We start from the raw sequence: 24745 nt of genomic DNA, 5'->3' as shown, positions 1-24745 counted from the left end.
TCGTTGCATCAGACCGTAGAAAAGCCTGCGTTTACATACCAGGAATTTGTGTTTAGATCGCTACATTTGCCGTTCAGCTGTACCGCTCGCGAAAGTTTACTCGATCGTAGTCGCCGCAGACGGATCAGAGAATAGATAGTGCGCCTGAAATACGAAATACGAACGTCCAGCCGCCGAGAGAAAGAGAACTCGTTTAATTTTCCATCGAATTTAATTCATAAAAGTAAAACTGACGAGCAACCGTTGAATGAAACGTCGAATTCTAAATCTCAACGAAAATACGTACGTATCTATGGTTGTTAAAAATATATACACCGACGTGGAGAAAATATTTTATATCACGTAATTTAATCTCATAAATATTGAGCAGAGTTCATCATTATACAGAAGATATCGAAGAATTTCATTCGTTGACATTAATTTCGATTCTTAATTCTCGAGACATCTTAACTAATTTGACGTTTATCTCTCGTCGGAAATTCCTCGCCTTCGTACAACGGAATTCAGCTTCTCTTAATTAATCATCTCACGGTCGTTTAAAAATAATCCTAGGAACTTTGAAAACGTTCGAGGAACCGCGTAAACGTTCTTTCGTTACGTAAACGAATTTCCAGGTTGGAGATAACTGCAACGACAGGGACAGAGACGATTAGTTGCGTTTCCAAAGGGTGTGAAACGTCCAAGACGAACGCGCGACTCCTCGAATTCGGGTGTCGACCGCTTGAAAACGTCTCGCGTTATTGGTCTCTGCTCGCTTCGATCGACCATATTCGATAAAACTCCAGACGCGACTAAGAAACGCGGAGAAGGAGCTCTTCGATCACTCGACCGCCCGTTTTGTATCCTTCGAGAGATCGTTCATCGTAAAACGAAACCCTGACTCTTAAAAAAAAAAAAAAAAAAAGAAAAAGAGACGGGCAGGCAGAACGTGGGTTCCTTGTAAAGTACACGTGTGATTTATGTAGTTCGGAAAATGTCAAATTATCTAGGCAAACTTATCTCGGATTGACGGAATAAGGTTTGGTTAAGCGAAGAGACATCGTCGCGTGCTTGCTGTACGATATGCACGCTGAGAAGAATTCTTACGAAGGTACTTTGCGGAGTATCCGGTTCTTCGAAACGCTATCGAGGAGTATGGTCTTTTGCAAGGCTGTGTGGTCGATGAAATGTTTGCAGGATTATCGGCAGAGATCACGAGCGCAGGGAGTGTCGTATCTTCGCACTTGTTGCATTCGATGCCCTTCGCCTTTATCGCAAAATAGGTAACGTTTGGCTATATTTTATCATGGCCACGACGATATATTTATCGCTATAGTTTTCGATAAACGAACGTTTCTATGCGATACCCATTATCAAAGCAAATAAATTACCATATGTCATAACTGTACAAGCGATACATCGTTTAACGAACGATCGAGGAGCTTCGGAGGAAGAGAGGCTCGTAGGATGAAACGGCGAATAGCATCGGGGATTCTACTCTGTCCCTTTCGTGTTAATTTTTAATATTAGCTTGAATTAATAATAACAATAGCCGCGAAAGAACTCTGTTTTTTCTGTGTTTACGAAATAATTGAGAACGTTATAAAATAATACAACTAGGTATTTCGCTCGACGATGCAATTGCGAATGGAATTACAAAAATCCGCCGTCAAACGCAAGCAGATTTAAATGGGAAAAACGTGCCTCGTCCGGAACGACGTAATTATACGAAAGCGCGCCAAGGGGTTAAGATTTAAGGTAGAAGCGGAGAAGGATAGGGCAGGCGATAAATAACCTTGAGATCGGCTACTTTGCATTTTTTCCGCCGGTAAGTTAGTCGAAGCGAGGAAGATGGGAACGTAGCCGAGTCATTGGAACTGGCTACGGGACGAAAGAAGGGATCGGTTGGATGGGAAGGGGCAAAGGGCGGAATCATTGTTACGGAAAATGGATGGAGATCCGCGATGAAATCTTTTCTGAAAGGTAAATGGAACGGAGATGGAAGTCGGGGCATAAAAGATGAACGACGCGATTGCGAACCGCGTGTACCTATATGCACCGCTGAATCTCAACCGTGTCGACGCGCGTTCGCTCGAATTACGATTCGTTCAACGTTGATGGAATCTCGCGAAGCCAGCTCGATCCTGCGATATCATCGATCCTACTTCGTTTTCCTTCTTACGTCTCGTTTTAATAAGATATAGCTATACTCTGATTACGACCGTTCATCAATTAGGTCGTTTGTTTAATACAGGGCGATTTATTATATTTCCTTTTCTCCTTGCCTGTTATACGCCTGTGTCTAGGCGTAATACTTTTGTCACCTTCCGAAAATATTTTATCGAGATTAGAACGTTAGATTTGTCGCCCTGAACGGATAGTCCCCTCGAGGGGCAATAGATTAAGTAAATGAAAGTATTTTGGGGAAATGTATTTTATCCATAACTTTTATATTCTTTATATTCTTTGTGCGTTCGAAGAACAAGGAGCGAAGGTTTCGCTTAATGCAGAATAAACTATAAAGGTTTGTGTTTTTCGAGCTAAATAAAAAAAAGGTAAATTATTGGATTGTATATCTTCGATACTACGGGGTGGCGAGAGCAGAGCGAAAGGGAGGGTTCGAAGCTGGGATTCGATCGTAGCGCCATCGTACGAAGCACGTCAAAGGTCGTTAGCCAAGAATCGATAAGGCAGGGAAGGGTGGGTCGATAAGGTCGGCCGAAAGAAAACAACCCCATTTCATTACCCGTATTGCGACGGCCAAGGGTGAGGTAATATAAATAAAAGGCCTGTGTTCCACGAAGATGAAAAGTTATTTTCCCGGCGAAGAAAATAGGCGGACGCATAAATGTTCTTCGAGAGAAGCAAATAAACGAGGCTTCTAGAAAAGACAAACAAAAGAGGCGAAGAAGGAAAGAAATCCAATTTTCCTGTCGATACCTTATAGACAAAGATACTTTTATATATTCATACGATATTTTTTCTATTTTTACGTCAAATTATAATTCGTCAAAGTTAAACCGGTTAAACGCCAGAACGATCATGGTTAGAGCCGCAAAGTTTGAAACTCGACGATAATAGGTTCCCTTAACACGGTAAGAAAAACAGGTGGAAGAATTCTCAGCGCGATAATTGTCGCTGATAATGCGGTTGGCTCTTTCGAGGAACTGGCATCTGGCTCGGAGTTAATTTCGCGATCAATTACGGCCGAGTACGAGACGTAGCTTCGAGTTAGAAGCATCCGGCGCTCGACCAGCTGAAACAGTGGTTTTCAAGCCGTCGTGCCAACTTTTGTTTCTCCGAACATCTCACAGCTGTAACCTCGTTGAATTTTGTTTTTACAACTCCGCGAGAGATCGGGATTTCCACGTTGGCCTCCCTCGTCGTTCTCTGCGCGCTTAAATCGAACGTCCACGTTAATCGAGCTAATGTCAAGCATCTAAAATCCTTACGATCGTTAAACGTTGGTATTCCCCCCGTTAATTGACCTCGCGACTAACTGTCCAATGCACGACACTCTAGCGTTTTTCGGTCAGCCATCGGTGAGCCCTCCGTTTAAATGGAACGCTCCCAAATATTTCTAATCTCCTTCGCAACGCGTCCAGCGACGATAGTGGTATATACGCTGCGCTCTGCCTTATACCCTGTCCAGTGTAAATCAACCTTAAGCACGCTGCATGAACGTAAATTCTGTATATTTACAACGCGCGCACGGAAAGCTTTCTACCCCCCGTTTATCTCATTTGTAATTCCAAGCAGATCCTCCGTGATCCTCTGTAATCCACGCGTAACCCTATCGTTCTATCGAGAATTTTAATCGTAGAAATTAAATCGATCTCTTTACGCGGATTCGTGTCGAGTTTAATTTAATTTATTCGCTATACCGTGGATATCGTACGATATCGATCTTAAAAAGTTATATATCTCTGTAACTCGTAAACGCAACGACAGCCGATAAGACTTGTATATAAAATTGGAAATCACATTTACAATTACAAATCAATTAGAGATACATCGAATTAGTTCCTAGTAGCTGTACGATAGAAAACGGACGATATCGATAGGAAATCTCCGAAGTTTGTCAGATAAAGAGATAGTCGGCGTTTTCCTTCGATCGTATCGCGAGGATGAGCCGAGAAGTTGCGCGGGTAACGAGCGATTCGCGTAAACTTGTCGTCGCTCGTAAAATTCAACGTTTACAGATCGGCCGGTCGATCCGCCGGTTTTATGCGCGCGCGCGCGCGATCCCAAACATAGGAAGTTGATATAGAAGTCTATTCTCGTTGAGTAAATAATCAGTCGACGGTCGGGAACACACGGCCCCTCGTGGCAGCCGTGCGATTTCCACCAGACCCCGAGCCTCTCCGACGATCTTCGCACCGCCCCCGTTTTTTCCGAACATCCTCCACCTCATGGAGGATGAACGGAACCATGGATGACTGCTGACGAGTCTGCTTGCAGGAACTTTTATTTCAAGACAATCCCGGCAAGGCGTTGTTTGGTATCGAAAAAAAGAAAAACGCTGTGCGACGATAATTTGTACGTATTAATCCTACGTTCTTCGGACCACCCTCGACTCGATTTCCTCTTCTTCGCCGATCATTATAGTTTCAAAGAAATTGCGAGAAGCGAAAGAATCGTTAACGACGAGTGCGAAAAATATTATTAAAAAATATTGGAGCAACGGTGTTAAGATATAGATGTGTTTAAAGATTATTGGCTTCGTTCCTCTCGTAATTTTTCACTAAATGGACTAGAATTCGTTATTCTGACGGCGAGTTCGTAGAAAAGAACTGGAAGAATCGTCTGGTTTCGCTAGGAGAATCTATGGCCTGAATGATGGCATCTGTTCGCGAGGATCTCTCCAAGGACGAAATAGGAAAGTTCCACGAAGTAGGGTCGTTCTGAAGAAAGAAACCGGGGAGGAGGGGGAGGCAGCAGATTGAAATTTACAAGGGTTAGGAAAACTACCCTATGGAGTATATCGATACGGAGATAACCTTGACGCTTCGGTCGATCGATTCCCGAAGATCTCTTTTAGACACAGGTTCCAGCGATATTAATATTGGAAGGACGATAAATTACGCGAACGAAAAATTACGAGTATCGAGGATCGAGCGAGGTGGTGGACGGAGGAAGCCGAAGGAGGAAAAATTCGAACGGCTCTGATAAACGAACCGGTGGAAGACGCGAGACGCGTAATAAGCTCAGCACGGCGAGGAAGGTTCGTCGCGAGGAAAATAAATTCCGCGGCTTATTAGACACGAAACCATGGAAGAAACAAGAGAAACGACATTAAGGAGCGAAGATGAAGAGAAAAGGAGAGGAAGGACTAACCAATCGTACCGTGGAAAGCGCGAGAGGCCACAGCTCGCGATAAAGAGTCGCTGCGTGGAAGCGGAATACGCGCGCGGTTCGTGCAGAAAATGGTGGCCGAAGAAGCACGGGGAATTCGAATAAATTCGAGGTCGTTGCGTAAAAACACGGACGTGGGATAAACTTTACGACATTATACCCCGTAAGTTATGAATATTGCGGCTCGTACGGTTGATTAAGTGGACGAGCGCGAGCGGCGAGCTTTCGTACTCGGGCTGCTCTCTATCTCCGCCAAATCGCAGCCGCCATTAAGTGGAAGATATCCGACACCTCTGGCGACGCTGTGCTCTAGACGCGTCCAAAGCTCTCTCTTTCTCACATCCGTGCATCTAGCTGCCATTACATTATCGAGGCTAACGGGAAACGATCCAGCATCCTCCGTATGCGGCACGATTAAACGCGTCTCTACGTTTATGCTCGTCTCTGAATCTCTGTCATCTAGCAGCGTTTTCTTGATCGTAAAACAACAGATATTTAGGGACTCGGTAAACGAGGCGGCTTCCATCGACCTGTTAACCGGGTTCTTATCGTTTGTTTTCTACGATCACGGAATCAGAAGTTAAGAGGACGGGATAGAGTTACTTCGGCTAAACTTCCACGTCTTAAAATTCGATCTTCGACTTTGCTCGGAGTAACCAAATTTCTACATGGACAAAGCACAGTTTCGGTCAGCCGGGCTTTGATTTCCGCTCCTGTAAATATGATATGCCTTCGCCTTTGATAGAAACTTTGATAATCTCGGGAAAGGAATTATCGTATCGAGTGGATCGGTCATCGAGCGACGAGTCTTCTTCGAGCCAGTAGCTACTTGGTTGGATTTCAAAGCCACGATTCGAGGAATTGGAGGAGGACAAAGAGCGGAGAAGTCTGGGAAGAAGATCGGAGGAAAGCGCGAAGCAAGCTGGTAGAAAAAGAATCGACGGGAGAAAAGAAAACGGCTCTCCCGCCAAGAAGAGCGCGCAGCAGTCGAGCCCTCGAATATAGCTGCAACATCAAGTATCAACAATATTGCCTCGTGGCCTCGGTCCTTTGACATCTGAAAAATAAGACGAGGACACCGTATCCGCAGGCTCCCTCCCTTTCCGACTCGGCCGCTGCAGAAAGCCTGCTGGAATTCAAAATGGCTGGCTCGGCTTGCAGCGTGCGTGGGCAACCCGGTAACACCGTGATCGTTCTCTCGCACATGTGTCTCTCCTTTGGCCGAAACGTTTCTATTTCTCCGCGTTGGCATCGCGTTTCACGAACGCCTTCTTCCCATCGATCCTGCTTTCTCAATTCCGATACGACTATACCATTCTATGGAATATAGAGTCCTGCATAAAGTGGAAAGCGATGGTCGCAGTGGATGCGTGTTCCGACGAACGAAACACCCAAAGACAGAGATGCGTACGCTTGTAAGAGTCTGTATACAGCGGCTACGAAGAGTATCGACACACCGTAACGTTTGCATACCGATCGATTGAGTGCCAATATGTCGTTAAACGTCATACGATTTGGTGTCTGAGTTGCGTGATCTCGTACGACCGCGAGACTTTCATACCGCGAAAATAAAAATATTTTATTATACCGCGTCGTTGGAAAATAAGGACGTGTCTCGATACTTTCCATAGCCAGTATATAAATACCTCGTTTCTTCGACGTATCTGTCAAAACGCGCATCTACCGTGGCCATAGGCCGAGTCTCCGTCATAGACAAACGATGTTTCGTTTGTTCCAAGGAATAAGATGTTTGCAGGTTCCACGAATACGTGAGTTGGCTGTGATTCGTGCAACTTTTATCGAATCCGAGAGAAACCAAGCAGTTTCCCTCGGAAAGCTTAAAAGACGCGTAGCTCGGTAAGGGAATTGGCCGAAGAATAAGTTGGACAGGATCCAGCGTTACAGGTACTGCTGTACGAGGCTGTTGATCAGGTTAGGTCGGGCCTGGGCTGGGTTCTGGATTCCCTGGTGCACGCTCGTAGGTTCGCACCAAATCGTGATTGCCCGAAGTGGGGATGTCGAGTGAAAGGAACAGCCGAAGGAGGTAGAACCGAGAGAGGAACGAACGGATCGAAAGCGGGAGAACGCCATAGTCCGACGGCGGCCATGCTTCTCAACGCGCGCCGCAAAATCGTTTCCATCTTTGAACACGTTTCCCATGACCTCCTCGATCGGACAACCCGTTCACGATAAAATCGAAACGGTATAGCGCGTGCCTTTTATCGAACGATATAAAAACGAGAAATCGATAAGTTTTTGCGACGACACACGCCCGCACACGGTCAAATTCGCGGTGACCAGAACCAAGCGTCGTATAAATAAAAGGAAAATTAGAAAAGCTTCGAAAAAACGGCAAATTCTCCTTCGTAGTTACGCAGCAGGCATTGTACGCGATCCATCGAAGCGGTAACGCGCGTTCGACTTGTATCGAAATTTGTAGAAAATTCCAATCTACTTTGTTACGAGCAAATTAGACCACCACCCGCGTCGATGAAGGCGTTGCTCTATTCCGTTGCTGTTCGAATGAAACTATCGTGTAGGAATCGGGTGTCCGTAAAAAAGAGAAGGAAATCGAACGATATAGAATTTTTGTCGATGCGATAGCGGAGAATGTTCGACGAACTTGTCGGACCTCTTCCATCTATCTATACAACGGATAGAAAGTAAAGCTCGCTGTCGGCAAATAATACAAAAAGGTAAGAGAAGAGTCAGCTTGGTCCGAATCGGTGTTTTCATCGCGACGACATAAACCAACGTTGTAAAAACACGTTAGTCATACATGGCAACGGTGTACATCGGAATATCCATTTTTCTCGTACAAACAGAAACACAACGCGCCGTAACCGCCTACCCATTCGACCACCCCTGGAACACTCTCTGTCTCCTTCTCCAACCTTCATCCCCCTACTCCTGCGCCCCTTGGCTATTCCATCTCGTCACGCGTCCCATTTTTATTCAAATTCATCTGGGAGCTCCTCCGAGCGTCGGTCGAGGGAGTGCTGGCCGGTTCGCCAGTTTACAGGCTGGTCCTCTCCCTCTGATTCCATCTCGCTTCTCCGACCTGCAACGTTCACCTTTCTCTTCCCCTCGTTTTCCATAAATTTTGTATTTTATCTAGTCTACCCGGTTGCAACGTTGCTGTATCGCGTCTTTATTCTCGTACCGGGCACCAGACTTTGGACCAACGGATTGCCAGAGTTTTCTGTGGGTTCGAAATTCTGCTTCGTCGATCAAGGTCTCGCCGATCGGCTCCGAAGTTAGTATGCAATTGGTGAAATAACGATCGAAATTATCGAGATCGTGAAATTTTGCGAGTACACGTCGAGGAGGAAAGATTTTATCTTGGAAATTATAGACAGTGTAAAGTAGACTTATTTGAATCAAGTTAACCATGCGACTCGCCGATATTGTAATTCGCCAAATTTGATTATTTTGTAAATACGTATCTGAAGATGGTCTATATGAATCGTGGAAAGTGACATCTCTACGAATAGTACGACTAACGGTTAAGGCGTAATTCTTCCCAATGAATAGACAAGTTTACCGTCAGTCATACGGCTCTAACCATGGACTCATACTCCATGGACTCCAGGAACAAGGTTCTTGTACGTTTATTTCATAAATTTCAAAAGACAAGAAGAGAAGGTAAAGTCGAAACGGCAGACACAAAGGAACATAATTAGCGGGAAACTTTGATTGAGCTTTTGCGTAAAACTATCCATCTATTGGACGGTTGATTCGCGAAGTTTCAGGGGCATGGCCGCGCGTGCACGTGGAACAGGATGGCGTGTGCGGTGCGTGCGTGAAAAGGAGTAAAATAACGCTGAACATGCGCGCACCATCGGCCGATCGTAAAAGCAGAGGGACCGGAACGAACTGTACGCGTTGATAGTTCCTACACATACGGTTTTCTTTCGGCCGCGTTTAATGAAATTGCCTTTTCGTGGCGGGAATTCCGGGGCCCTAATGAAGATCATACGGCTAACCTCGCTGAAATATAGCCGCTGATAGCCGATGATAAAACAAAGCCCCGCTGGATCGCATTAAATCCATCCTAGGAGGAGGATGGACGAAGAAAAGACGCCACGACATCGACGACGCGGACGTGTCCGACCGTTAATCTTCGGATTACGACGACCGCCTTCTAGAAACGTGACGTGGGATTTCTTTTTCTTAACGCTGCGCTGTCGCGGGAAAAACGAATCGCTCGAAGCTTCCGGATGCGTACTTTGCCCTCCAAGGAGATAAATCTCGCGTTTCGATGGGATTATGATGGTTATAGGGGTTCCGTTTAGACAGTCGAAAAATTCGACAAAGATTCCAAGCTATTTTCCTACGTACCTACGACTCTGCTTCTCTCGAGCAGTTCAATTATTTTCGTGACTTTAAGAAGGATAGAATCGGTAATGCCCGGCTCGAGGAGAAAGCGATAGCTCGCGTAATTCGAGTCGTGAAAGAGTAAAAACGCGTGATGCACGCCTTTAAGAATGTCGAGCAACGGAAGAGAAAAGCGTATCACGTAGATCCCTGTAATTCTCGCGATACGATCGAGAAGAAACAAGGTGAAACGAAATGAGAAATCGACTCACCTTCCGGCTGAAACGACAAGGGCGATGAGATGGTTGCGAAGCGACGACGGTGCAGCGTCGTCGAGCGTCGCGACGGTTGCAGGGCCGAGGGAGGGGATGCCGCTGCCCTTTTCCCTTCCAAGGGTTTCCACGGCCCGAGCGGCTAGTCCATGCCGTCTCGTTTTCCAGCTGCTGAAACATCCAATGCACGTTCAAGCGATTCGTAACGTGGCCGCCGGCCAAACACATCGGACAGTGCCGCTCGTTCCTCGACTTTGCTCGTCCACCGATGCTTCTCTCTCTCTCTCTCTTTCTCTCTCTTTCTCTTTCTCTTTCTCTTTCTCTTTCTCTCTCGTTCGCCGCGCTCCAAAGCAGAAGAACCAGCCTCGAATCACGATCCAATCCCGAGAGAAACGCTTCCTTTCATCGTTTCTTCCTCCCCTTCCTACCGATTATACTCGGACACTCGTGTTCAACTTTTTACACGCGATAACCTAGGCGGTGGTCGGGCCGGTAGCGCTTTCCGCGTTGCACTCACTGTAACGCGATACGCTGGCACGATCGAGGTTCGCGAACCGCGGCCCTCGCTGTCGCTGCTTGATCTAAGGATCGTATAGATCGTATAGATCGTCTATACGGACCGTATACTCGTGAAACGTGCAACTCGCGAAGCAACGACCCATGTGCCGCGAATGATCGTTCGCCGAACCAAGCAGGACGAAGCACAAAGTGGCGTCGTATGCACACGTGGCGTCGATTCGCGATAAGAAAAGCGAACAAGACGAAGAGCCGCGAGACTGGAATCGAGGCGAAGAGCGATGAAAACGCGCGAACCTGACGTTAGCGAATCTGGCGATGCATCGCGTTGGTTGAGTTCCGACTGCGGCTGCCGGCGCGGCGGCGAGTAGCGAAGCGAACAGACGTTACAGCTCTATACACGCATTGGCGAACGTAACGGAACGGAAATACACGCGAGGCGAGCCAGGCGAACGAGTTAGCTCGCTGCCAAAGCTTGGCAGGTCTACACTATGCGTGCAGCCCAGGCCAGATCGCCGGTAGGTACCGCGGCCAACGGGATCTACTACTATGCTTCGACTGTACCGGCCTTTTCTATCTCCCTTTCTCCTCTATTTTCCTCTCGCTTTCTCTCGCTGGTCGCCGCGTCTCGCGACGGTCGGATCTCTCGCCAAGCCGACAGAACACAGGCCGAGAGCGGATTTGTTGCGAGCGACACGTAATAACGACCGCCTCTCTTTGCCTCGCACACGCTAGCGTCGCAAAACCGTAGGATGGAACACGGTCGAAGCAGGCCAATCAGGCAGCCACCGTATCTACCTGCGGACTGCCTTCTGTGTAGCACCTGCGGCCAACGTGGCCAGGCCTCGTAGGTACTTTGTAAAATGCCGGCGACCGTCGATGACAGATCACCTCGGCCTCCACTAACCCCTAGCCCGTCTCTTTCCCTTCTGGCGATACTAACCGAGCCCTTCACCTTTCTCCCTCTCTCCCTTTCCCTTTCGCTTTCTCGTATAATCTTACTAAAAGTTTTATATCCTATTTACCGAGACTCGCGTTATTAACGTTTCTGTTCTCTATGTTAATGCCGAAGAGAAAATATCGAACCACGATCAATTGCCGTGATTTTCCATAGTCGATCTCAATTTTCATTTCGTTTTATCAGTTACACGTTTCTTTGGTAATTAATTTATAATTACGATTAAGATAACTACTTATCTGGGAAGCAAGGTTTTTCGAATCTTCCAAGATTAACCTTTATCGCGATACCTGCCGAACGTTGCCAAGAGTTTGCCAACCTTTTACCAAGATGGAGAACGCATTTGCCAGGATTTCTCGGAAAACGAGAGACTTCCAATCCACCTCCACGATCGCGAGGACGGAAGATCTCGAGAATCGAACTAATTGCGAAGGGAAACGAGCGGCCAGTGCGCGAGTCGCAGCGTAGAACGTCGCTTGATTGAGTCACTAGTCGCTTTTATTTCGTTGCCTATTACCCAGCCTGGAGGCCGCAAATGCGAAACAAAGGCTCTCTCGCCATTGATTGAACTCGCTTGTCTCTCGGAAACGTTTAGCGGTCGAAATTGGCGGTGCTTTGGCGCTTTCTCGCCGCGATGCCGGCTCCCAGAGACCGCTCATTATCTCTATCATCATCGTCATCTTCTTCATCGTCACGGGCATCGTAATCATCATCGGTATCGTGGCGAATCGGACCGCGAACGCGCCACCCGTTCTCCGATGCCTCCGCGTTGCTCGTAAAAATATCCGAGGCCGTTTGCGGAACGCTTCGAACGGGCATAAACGGTCCGCAAAGCACATGGAATGTCAGCGTTTATCCTGGATACGTGTATTGTTCTTATTCCTGGCATAATACACGCGCTTTCGTCAGTTACTTAACTCTCATCGCCGAATTCTTAATTTTTTTATATATAGCCTTATAGTGGCGGCAAAAGCTGCCAATACATAGTGATCGATAAGAAACGAGAGTTCTTCTCTCAAATTAAACAAATTCGTTCTATCTATTTGGCGCTCTAATAATTTTAGGAGAACCAGACGTTCAATTTTGTGGATCATCTAACTTTCATCCCCAAATTCGTGATTCCAAGAATTTGCATTTGATTTTTCGATTTGCATTGAATTTGATCTTTTCCTTTTAGAATATAAAGTAGAATTTCCCTCGTTGGTCTCGCATTCTCCTCCGATATTCGTAAAAGAAGAGAACATCGGAGAATGTTCGACAACTTGTATCTTTCTAACGATAGCATACAGGAACACTCCTCGTTCGTATCGAGGCTATCGGCCAAACGATAAAAATGTCAAATATATTCGTTGCCCTTCCCAGACCGGCGTACAATTAACACGGTTGAAAAGGAAAACGGGGCTCTCTGCGAAGAGGAATTTCGAAAGAATCACTGGCACGGACCGTGTGCGGATTTTAATGTTAATTCCAGCGATTGGCTCGCCCTGGCTGTGTCGAGATTTCAGGTCCAACCCACGATATCTTAATAGGTTCCCTGCTACTCCAGTCGCATGATGGCCGCTCGTTTATTTTCGATCGCCTGCTTCGCTCTCCGACAAGGCTTCTATTCAACGAAATTATTAACTACGAGGATCTGTTACCGTTATCAAGAAGAAAAGCGAGAACACGATAGCGATAATGTTTTCGTCGAATAACGTCATTATCAAGAAAATTCCCTGCTTCGGACTTTGGAAAACATAAACCACGAATACTCCATTCTGCAACAGGAGCGTCCTCATTGTAAAAATACCTCCCCGTTATGATATTTAGCGATACTTCTTCAATCGTATTAACAAAGAGAATAAATTTGCCTAAAGATCGTCAGTCTATAATAGCGACTATTAAATCTCAATATCCATCTCGTTTGTATTTTTTATATGGATAGCGCAACATCGAACGATTACGAGAAACCCAATACACGTTGTCTTCTTTCAAGAAATTAAGGTAAAATTCAATCGTTCGCTGTTATAAATAATTCAATACGTTACGAGCTTGGTACAATTTAAACTGTGTGCTATTTAAAGACTCTCAGGGACTCGATAAAGATATGTATATGCAAATCGAGTAGACAGCCTTCTTTTTTGTCGCGTTTGAAAGAAACAAACGGCAGAGAACGATAAAAAATTGACCGCTTAATTGTGCGCGAGAAGTGGCCTACTCGCTTTTACGTCGATCCGCCGCGTGTTTTATGTTTATTATTTTATAGCAGTGTAATCTGTGGACGGTTAGGCTTAAATAGACGGCCACCGCGTTTAAATAATGGCACTCGGCAGGTTTGTAAAGTCAGGATTTATCGTTGATCATCGTTCGTCAAAGCAACCGTTCAAATACAAAGTTCGAGGCTATGGATTTGATAAATTTACAACCTTAGGAAGGAAATCATAAAACCACGGTATACCTGGCGAGAATACCGGGCACGTACCCAAGAAAGCCATCGCTAATCTCTTCGTATACCGAAACAGCCAAACGTTTTACGTAAATCCCTCGAAAATGTGAAACAGCCAAAAGCATGGAATTAAAATGTATCTAGACTAAATATATTTCATGGTATACTAGAAACGTCTACTACGTTTCGAAAACATTCTCATCGTTGCGTCGAAACGACAGTGTCTACGTGTGCGCAAGACGCTCCAGGCAATTGAAAATGAGCTGGAGATGGACGTTGACGATGCATCAATGGCCATTTAATGGATCAATGGTCAATAGGTGTCAATTCGATGTTACGAGTCACGGAAAAGGTCGACAGGAGTTTGTTCTTAGCGCGTTACGATATTTATGTTTACCGTCGAGGTTATTCGTCGCGATTATCGGCTGTTTAAATCGACGCCGACTGATTCGTGTTCGGTACACGAGGATACGCTAGACGGTGTTCGCGACTCGGTCCACTCCTGGCATGCTGTTGCAGACCAGAGAAGCAGGGAGAACATAAGAGCTCATAAATGTGAATTTAAGAGGCGCAATAAAAACACATTGAAATTGAGAGTGAACGAGCTAGAGCACGTGCTCCCACCGTAAGATTCTCTCGTTTCCTGATATTCGAAATGTTTAGGAAACACATCGTCGTCCCCCATTCTCTGCTTGCTTTATGCTCGCTGTATTCTTTAATCAATCGCATCGTCTTCCATTATAAACCATCGTATCGTTCAAAAGTATCGTATAATCGCTGTTGGCTACGAAATGCAAGATTCCAACGACGAGTGAAACGAAAGGATCGCTTTACAACCCCCGCTGAAGGGTCATTCGCACCCTAAACTCGCTCAATGTCGACCGGGATATTTCGGAAAGTCATAATCCGCATATTCTTGTGTTCCGGTCGAAACAGGCCGTTTGAACGCGAACAGGGCCACGATCACCTCGTAAAAGCCCGACTAATGCGTTTTCACTTTCGTCGTCTCGAGGTTATGCAAAAAACGTCACAGGGAAAAGCTCAACCCTTACGACTGTTTACCTTTGTCGAAACTATGTTTAGCCTTGGATTTGTCACGATGCGGTTTTTTCTGCGGCCGACCTCGAACGAACACCACTCTCGAGACGTTATAAAATGCGCTGCTTATCTAAAATCGACCCTGAACGATCGCTATTGTAGTAATGTCACGAATGATTTACACGGCGCTCTAATTTTCTACCATCTGGCAATTTTGGAGGTAACGTTAACGAGATATCCGCGTTTTCCAATGCGAATCTTTATCAGATAAAATTTGGAAAAATTACAGAATACGAAATATATCTTGGTGTTTGGTCGAACGCATTTTTTATACAGTTTGAGAAAGGATAGACGTGGCGAGTAACGTAGCTTGGTAAGAAAGTGCAAATTCCAGGCAAGCCAGTTGGCAACACTGCTTTCCTCGCAGAGACGCAGTATCGACCGCGGCCCCCAAAGGCTAAAGCATCTCAACCTCCGAGTTTCTCCTTCCTTCTGCTGTCTGAGCAACCTCCAGGATCCTCGACCCCTTCACCCTTTTACGGCCTCCACGGCAAACAAGACGACTGAATTCCATCGAATAATTAAAGCGAATTAAACGCTTATCATTCTGCGACTTTTGGACAACATTTTGCCTATAGACTACTTCGTTTGTCCATTTATCACGATCTTTGCCAGCAATTTTAACGGAAATTCCTCCAATAGGTATGTTTCGGCAAATACGATCAAAATGTTCGCTTACTTTCCTATCGTACACTTACAGCCAACGATTTTTAAATTCTGTTTTACGTATTCTAAAAGAATCCACATTTTCTAGCACTTTCATCACCGTTTCCAGAGTTTCAACGTAGCGTTTAATTATGTCGAGACAACGAACGGCACGTCGCATCCTAAATTACGCGTTATTCGCAGGGAAAGCGTTAAACACCTTCACGACGATGTAATCCGTGACAACTTGTAAAGTAGATAAGACGCGTGCACAGGTGTTCACGAATATTCGACGTGCACGGATACAGTCGTGCACGAAACCGTTGTACGAACGACATCGTGCACACGTACGTAAGTACGCAACGAGAAGACTCTACGACCAGTTTATGGTCTCTCAACGTTATATCGTCTGTGTATATCTCTGACAATTCGTCGCTAATGCTTTCGCCATTAGTTCCGATTGCATGGCGTGCCTGCCGTGCCGCGGACACGCTTAACCGCCAGAAATTATGCGGACGATTCACCGGGTCGGATCAGTTGCTCGTTAACAGCCGCAGAACTTTCGTTCGATGTTTCGTCCAACGACGAATTCACGAACTGCAGAAGTTCGATTGAACGGGTCGATAATCTTAAAATTCGATTTTACACAGAATAACCAAGTTCGTTACATATCGCGAGACACCGTTAATCTTTCACGTAGTAACGAACAAATAAGACAATCGAGTATCTAATACTTGGAAGAAAAGGTATCAAAAATAGGAAAATAATTCAAACAACCCTGGTGAAGAAACTTGATAAAATAAACGATATATCTTCCTGAGATAAATTAATATTTGAATTATGATAATCGTTGCAATGCCTCGCGCTCTATCCTTGTGATAGTACGACGCTTTTGTTCGAAGAGAATGTTTGACGCTGGACAGGAAGGATACGTAAAAGAAAAATACGTTCAGATCACGTAAGAAAGTGTTACATTCACAACTCCGAGCGTCTGGACTTTAATCGCCCATATTTCATATCCTAACAATATATGACAAATTCTTATGGCAGACAAATATCACATTACAACTTGCGAATTTTTTCTCTCGCGTCCTCGGCGAATCGAGTTAGAATGCCACTCATCTCGAGGAGAACATTGAACGCACGTAGCTGGTAGAAAAACCGTACGATCCGAATCCACGAGAGGGTAATTGATTACACGAGTCGAGACAGAAGAAGAAGAAGACAGGCGAAAAAAAGGCAGCGAGGTAGAGAGAAAGCGGGAGGCAAGGGTGAGCAGAATGCAGGCGCAGGAACCGAGCTATCTAATGGATGCGAATATATCGCTGTAATAAATTTCGCAAAAACCCGAAAGGGGGAAGAGAGGACGAGCAGGGGTTTGCTCGGTCGGCCAGTTTCGCGGCAGAGCGGCCTAAGGGCATGGTTCTTGCGCGAACAAGGAGGAACGACGAAGAAAAGCCGAAGGAAAGCGGTCAAACGAGAGCGTGGCGAGGCGGTCACGTTTCCGGTACGTACATCCGACGGCCATGTTTCCCCCGGCTCGGCCAATCGGCTGGCTGCTTTCGTAGAAGGGCTGAAACAACCCTACGGCCAGTGGAGCTCCACCCCTCGGGAACGTTCCTCCGACGGATCAATAGAGAGCTGCAACCCCCGCTCCACCGTATCCCCCGGAACACGCCGTCGGAGCAACGCTACAGACTATCCGCGTCGTTTCCTAACCGTTTCGAAGGGAAGAAAGCCTGCAAGCTGACTTTAAAATGCGTTCGCTTGGCTGGAGATTGTACCGCTTCGAGGAAACGTCGTTGTTTAAGCACAGCTGCTCGTTTTTTTACCGCTATTTAACTGCAACTCGCCGAGCCTCCACTCGATAAATGGATACCACCGTCGTCGTCCAAGGGATGACCGTAAAGTCGTAGATAAGACGGCGGTAGGAATAGATCGAAAGTGGGTTGAAGGGTAACGGTAGAATAACAAATAGCGGAGCAGTGGTTTGTTTAATATTCGTCGGTCTATACGAGCGAGAATAGAGCAGACAACTTGAGAAATGACTTTTCCTCGAAAGATGTTCGAAACGAGCTCTCCCTACTTTAAAAACGAGAGTATTCTCTCACAAACAGCATCTCGAGTCTTCGTTCAAGCCTGCATTTCGATGAATGAAAATATTTATTTTAAGTTCGGAACTGGTGTCGACCGTTCGCAGCTAGAAATTCTCCCCTTAATAAGATCGTATCTATCCAGAGGCGGTTTGTATCTGATGCGAAACCAAGTGGGCGACGTTCGCTTGAAAAATGCATGGCCGACGTGGCGGGGTGTTGGCGTGTATGTAGCAACGACACCCCGTGGTATTTCGAATACACGACATACGGAATACCAACAACGCTGGTCGCACGTTTCCCCGCGTGGGACCTTTTTGCTTTGAAATGGAATTCCGTCAGCATCCAACACCCTCCTACCTTCGCGCGACCTCGCGCGGGAACATGGCGACCGCTTCCACGAACGCCGCCGCAGAAGCATCAACCGACGACCACGTTGCCTCGCGAGACGTGCTATGTGGAAACGAAGGGGTAGTGGTTAACAGGGCGAAAGGTTGCAAACCGAGGGGAGCAGAGGGGCGAACCAAGAAGACGCAAGAAACTACGGCGAAACAAGGCGGATCGTCTTAATTTCAAACGGTTCGCGTAATGAAAACTTTCCTCGTTAAGGGCCCCCTTAATGTTTGTCCGCCATCTTGCTGTTAAACGCGAGACAAGAGTTTGGCAGTTTCTTGAACGCGCGAGCTTTACTCGGACTAGGGAATTTAGTCGGCGATTGGATCGTACTGGTGTCAGAAGCATACCGCGAATATTCAGTTACGTAGTTCGAGACCGACAGATTCCGAGCTATATTTATTTAAAGTTTCGCAAACTTTGTACCGACGAAGGAGTCTGAAAATTAGAAATGCCTACGATATGTAACTGAGTTCGCCGTTGAAGCAAGGAAGAATCGATAGATAGGACGAAGAAAGAGGAAACAGGGACGAAGAAACGAGAAGATGCCTCTAACAACGAGCAGCGACCGTGCGTAGGAACCGCTCTTTGATTATCCGCTGCTTGCTATAATAACGAGTTCATAAAGATGTTGAGGCGCATGCGCGTGCAATCGGCCGATCTCTCTTCCTCTCTTTCCCTGGCAGACCGTGTTCTTTCGTGCCTCAACTTGGAGAGCACTCACACGCATCGAAATAATATTCCCCATTTACATACTTATAGGCTCACACAGTCGTGAATCGAAGTAGAACCCTCCTACCGAGAAGCTTACTCTGTCGGTTTACTCCGCTCTTCCATTCCCTCGTCTCTTTTCGTTCTCACCAGCGTGTTCTCCCCCTAGATCTCTCTCTCTCTCTCTCTCTCTCTCTCCCTCTACCCTGAACCACCATTTTTTCTTCTTTCTCCCTCTCGGAATCCCCTCCAGATTCTACTCTCGAGCCGTATTCTCCCTTGCTCGTGGTAAACGAGTCGAACTCCTCGTCTGCCTCTTCCCTCTCGATCCTCTTCGTCTTTCATCCTCGCTTCTTTCGACCGAGCAAGCTCTTTTCTCGGTCTTATTTCGTCTTTAATCTCTATCATACGTTTATGAGGCCGCATAACCACGAATCGAAAAAGAATCCTTTGGACGAGCAAAACCATCGCGATATTCTTCTCCGTTCGTCTTCCTGTTCATTTCGTTCGCCTTCTTTTTCTTCCTGCATCCAAGTCTTCCCTCGTCCTTGGTGGCTTCAACTGTCTCAATCTCACCGGTGCGCTTATTCCCTCCTCTCCGATCTTTAGCAACGTTTCATTACACTTTGTTAACTCTCGCCTTCCTTCCTCCGACTCGTCTTTCCTCGCAACTTCTCGTCGTATCCTCCTCTACTTTTGGAGAAGCCATCCTTTCCGCTCGAGCTGCGAGCTACCTCCGTGGTGAATAGACGCCGCACAGGTCGAGACATCTTATTTGAAACAATGTTCCTCACTCGCCCGTAAATTCTCATTTCAAATCCCGAAACTCATATAAAATCTCGCTGCGCCAGGTCCGAACCCTTTCTGTTAGTCGTTCCTCCTCGACCCTCGCCATGACCTTCGTCCGATTCCACGGCTCTCTCCGACCGGCATCGTCCATTTCGCTTCGTTTCTCCTTTGATATATCGTTTTTGTGAAACGTGGCCACGCTGTACCTACTTTGCACACGGCTCCTTGCCTCTCTCGAAGAAAACTATGCCCGATCTTTGTCTCCGAGCGACGAACGTATTGCAACGAACAAGTAGAAAGATTGGCAACGATGACAGAACGGAATCGAACAAATGTGGCAAGAAAAAGTTCGAGAGACGACGGTGGATGAGAAGACTTAATCTCGTTTAATAGCAAGTTCGCTGGTAATAGGTAGGATGGAAAAATATCCGCGAAATGTATCGTAAAACGACGTTATTCATGCAGAGGACGATACGAAGGAAGATCGAATCACGACGAGGGTTGAGATTTATAGAATAAACGACCAGTCAGAAAACCACTTAGGCTAAGTATAATATGGTGGTTTGAATAGAACACAGGATGGTGGAACGTGCAGTTAGAAAGACACCATTAATCAACGATAAACGAGCCGAAGACTATAAACATTAAGTAAAATAAATCCTTCGATTAAATTCCGCTCATAATGTCAAACCATTTAATAAAAAGAATCGTTTGAAGTAACAAAACGAAACAAGCCACGGACATAAAGCGTGACGCTATTTGAAAAAAAAGATACAAATCACATTTGGGCACGTATTGCGAGTTTCCTTGACACGCTGGTCTCCTCGTTTTATCGAGATTCCTTTCCATCCGCGAAGAATGTTTCGCTCCAGGTGAACGTTTTACGCGATTGGAGAGAGCCCGCGCCGTTCCGTTACGTCATGAAATCCTTGCTGCGATAAATCAGCTGGGCCGAAACTCTGCGACACGTGAGTCGTAATATTTAAGTTAATGACTCGGTATAATAAAGTTAATGGCTTTATGATAGCCGTCTCGTGGGACAGCGCGAGACCGTGGCGACGACCGTCGCGGAGACACGCTCGAATACCCGCGATGAATGCGCTGTTAGCGTACGTATCGCGCGAGTACGGGTCGCGAGCAAACGGAAGCACTTCTAAAAGTGGAATAAAGCTTCGATCGGATTATGATTAAAATGATTTGACCGAAATTTCGAAGAATATTCCGATCGTTTCTCAAATATGTAATAGGATGGAAAAAATGCAAATTCGATTCTGAAATCAAATAAAAAGACAATTTTGATAGAGTTCCTTAGTACGATCGTATTGGATATTAAAATTATTTACTGCGTTTATCCCCCTATAGTCTTCGTATAACACAGTCCAAATAATACCGAGTAGGCGAAACGAATCTCTGCTTAGATTTCATTTCTTTCAATTATGATCATAAAACTACGAATTCGTATAAACGCATTCGCAGTCTATTAATAAGAAATTCCAGCTTAAGAGCAACCATCGAGAGCTCGCACGTTCCAGACTACTTTCAACGACGTTATATAGATATATCCTTTTCTCACGCGGCGACAACGCACCTCGAGTTTCGTCTTTATCGCCTTATAAAACGAACGTCTCTCGCACGCGCACGCGACCGTAAATAACGGTTGGCGATTCTTGACATTCTCTCTTCTTTTCCTTATGCGTGTACGCACGCGAAAACCTGCAAATCCTGTCTACGCCGCGCCACGTAACTCGGCTCTCCTTCCGATTTCTCTGCTCGCGAACCGTGGAAATCTGTGCTGATAACGAGCAAATCTATTTGCCAAGCTTCGGATGGCGGAATGTTACGCGAACTGGACGATAAACGAGATGTGCATTTTAATTCACGAATAACGCGTAAGAATAAAGAAGACCCGTGAAATATTTTGCAGCGCGTGTAACAAAGATAACACGTCGAATCTTAATATCGTACAGCTTACAAACGCTATATAAGCATACGAGCCCAGTTACCTTTCTAACCTTCCATTTAAAAAAATACCGAAAACTCGGAGCAGCAGACGAGAAAGAAGGGTTACGGTAACAGTTCTTCGAAAGCCAGACAATACACGGTATTCCGTCGGCGAGTGGAAAAAAAATGTAATTTGCAGCGTACGCGAAACCGGGATTTTATACAATCGCGCGCGCGTTAGCTCGTAAATATCGCAAGGCAGCGGCCAGTGGATTTTTTCTGCTCGGTTTTACGATGCAACGCATGCAACAAATCGGTGGTTTTGCAATCGCATCGCGATCCATCCGAGTCCACGAACCTGGAACCCAGCTTCGGAATAAACATGCAGATTGCGCGAATCTTTCCTTTTTTATTATTATTAACTTCGCGTTATCTACTCCATCTCGGATGAGTCTGGATAATTGCACTGTCGACAACGATGGATAACGATGCATTTATGGGAAACAATTTCCTTGCGACGCGAGTAACTCGCAGGATTCTTTAAGACGCGCGTGCTTTTGTGACGCGGATAATACGACGATGCGTCATAGCGCCGGAGGGCCTCGGATTAATTTAATGAATCTGGCATCAAGGGAAGAAGATACGACTGGCTATAAATAAACCACGTCAGCTTATCACGATACTTTCCAACTACCTCGATGATATTACCACGTACGTGCAGGTCGCGATGATTTAAGGATAAACAAAAGTTTATCCATAGTATCGACGTTCTTTTTCTTGTTCGCCGATTCGTACAGCGATCTCGAGTGAGTTTGAAAAAATAGATCAACGGTGCTTGCAGAAAGTATTTCCACGCACCTTCGTTTTTCCATTTTTTATCATTTTCGCGGAAAATACTTTTTGTAACTAGTGTATGTATTCTATAGTTTGCGAAACGTTGCACGAAATATAGTTTCGACTCTTAACTTTGCTCGTTTCGTCTTTCGATATGGACGATTGCCGATAAAGAAAAGTACGCGTGAAATAGATTTCCAAAAACTGTCCCTCGTATAAATTTCATTGCAACTTCAAATTATTAGACTTTGCTCGATGTATAGTTTACTTTACTTAAACGCAAGTTTACGGTCGAGATTTCCACGATAAGAAGTCGAATAACAAATGGGATGAGAGTAAAAAGACTTTAGTCGTACGAGCTCAAGATCACCGTTACCGATTTTTGTCGATCAACGATAATACGTAACGTTCTTGTTACCTTCGCAGTCGCGTTTTTCATCGTTGGACATCGTTAGCTCGCTCGTTGTATCTTCAAGTCAAGATGTACGATTTGAGAATGTCACAGGAGTTTGTTCGATCGCATCGTCACAGATAGAAATCCAGATCCTCGAGTACGAGCGGACACACACGCAGAAGCACGAAATCCCGGCACGCGTGACACAACCTGACGCCGGCGGAGAATATAACGCACTGACTAATACCATATTCCAGCAGCCCTTATTTGAAGCCCTAAACCCTTGAAGGTGTGTCCCTGCAAATTTACGGGTAGGCACATGTGTTCAATTTCGCGGACCTGTTTGTTCCACTCCTTCGACCTCGGAGGGGAAGAGTCCTCCTTCGAATCTGTATAAATGTTTAAAAACGAAACGCCTGTACGACTTTCCCTCTCTTTTTTTATATTCTTGCCGCAAAATCTCAATCCATATTTTTACAAGCCAACGATCGAGCAGCGCTCTTGAAGTAGCTTCAACTTTAAATTAAGTCGTACTTGTGAATATTCATCGCTCGATCGAAGATTCGAAATTATCCGACGCGAACGCGTGACGAAATTTGAAGATTACTTCGTGATGCTGAGAACGTAAACTGAAACCTCCTTGAAAGATGAAAGAACGAAACGAGGAAAGTGAGAGAAGGCATGTATTAGACGAATTAACAGTTGGAAGCGTAAATGTCACGGCGGCATCGAAACAGCTACGTGTGAAAATTCCGTTAATATCTGTCGTTAGTTACGGCTAGTAAAATGCAACTTTAATAAACGCGAACCGCCGAGAAACAATAACAGGAACGCCGCGAGTTTCTTCGAGAGACGCCATCATTTTTGGTTACCAGCTAATAACACATTTGGTCTCGTATTAATTAAAAACGATTTATCTTTTTATTATAAGAACACACTCGTATAACTACGAAAAAACAGAGAGAGTTCCTGTGCTTTCGTTGCGCAAAAACAAGCAAAATGTTTAAAAATGACACGTTAGTAAAGTGGCGTCTTCTCCGCGCTATATATACTAGTTTCTCTTTCTTATATTCTATTCTGCGTTTACTAATTAATTAGAAACCACGTTAAACTATAAAGTAGATAGGCACGTACTTTATCCTGTTTCCATTGCGCTTATAAGAATTAACGTATCATCGATATAACATTTTAACGTAATTTTTCGTACACCTTAATGCTCCACAGGCGACACGCGCAGCGACAGCCCAGCAGCCACTAACTTGTTTTCCCAGGCACACATGCAGGGTTATAACAAGACGCGATATATCCAACGCTCTTTCTCTCATCACAAGATATTACAAGTGTGTCGACTTTTTGCCTGTGGCGTCTCTCCCAAATTTACCCCGCAAGCATATTCTCGCATCTGCCCGAACTTGATACAACATTTATATATCTTTTTACTCGATAAGAATAACGACGGCAAAGCCTTCTTACGATTACGAAACGGAGAACTCTTTATCGATGAAATCTAGAATTTTAATTCAAACGTTTCAACGTTTAATTTCATTTTCGTTTCGATCGAGGAAAGGCTTTCAGCGTCGGGCGATTCCTCGAAGGAATTTTCCAACGTTAGAAGAAGCTTCGTTGCACGCAAGCTTGCATCTTCGTTTCCTAGATTACTATAATCACCGGGAAGCATCGATTTGGACGAGACTCGCGTCCTATGTATTCTTTCCCTGCATAACTTTCGCCGGATGCGTGTTCGAGTAAATTGCGCACGATACGATACTTTCCAAACATTTTGCCGGTTTTACTCGCGAGGTACAAAATCTAGTTAACCGGTGCACCAGAAAATAGCCGGCGCATTTAATGCGTCGAAGTTACTGCCGTCTAAGACTTCCGAGTGCAACCCATTCATTCTTCCGGAAAATTGTTTCGATCCTCCATCGATATTCCAACAATTTACCACTATAAACATACTCTTGCGATTGTAATTCTTTTCCAATAGCGCGCTAGTTGGACGAGGAAAGCTCGAGCAGTAAATTA

At 45.5% G+C, this 24745-nt stretch overlaps 1 protein-coding gene and 1 long non-coding RNA gene across 2 annotated transcripts in view; one reads left to right on the top strand and one right to left on the bottom strand.

Moving 5' to 3' along the window:
- Nucleotides 1–2498, top strand: part of LOC126926694 (uncharacterized) — a 54117-nt gene extending 51619 nt beyond the window's left edge. Inside the window, exon 7 of the long non-coding RNA XR_007714782.1 lies at nt 57–2498. This is a non-coding gene — a long non-coding RNA (uncharacterized LOC126926694). The remainder of the gene's footprint in view (nt 1–56) is intronic.
- Nucleotides 1–24745, bottom strand: part of LOC126926643 (homeobox protein abdominal-B) — a 95818-nt gene that overhangs the window by 32445 nt on the left and 38628 nt on the right. The window contains exon 5 of the mRNA XM_050743081.1: nt 9924–10094. Coding sequence (XP_050599038.1) covers nt 9924–10094 — 171 coding nt within the window. The remainder of the gene's footprint in view (nt 1–9923; nt 10095–24745) is intronic.

The sequence above is a fragment of the Bombus affinis genome, chromosome 18, assembly GCF_024516045.1.
Source record: "Bombus affinis isolate iyBomAffi1 chromosome 18, iyBomAffi1.2, whole genome shotgun sequence".
Taxonomy (NCBI): domain Eukaryota; kingdom Metazoa; phylum Arthropoda; class Insecta; order Hymenoptera; family Apidae; genus Bombus; species Bombus affinis.
This window is presented reverse-complemented; position numbering and strand designations above follow the sequence as displayed.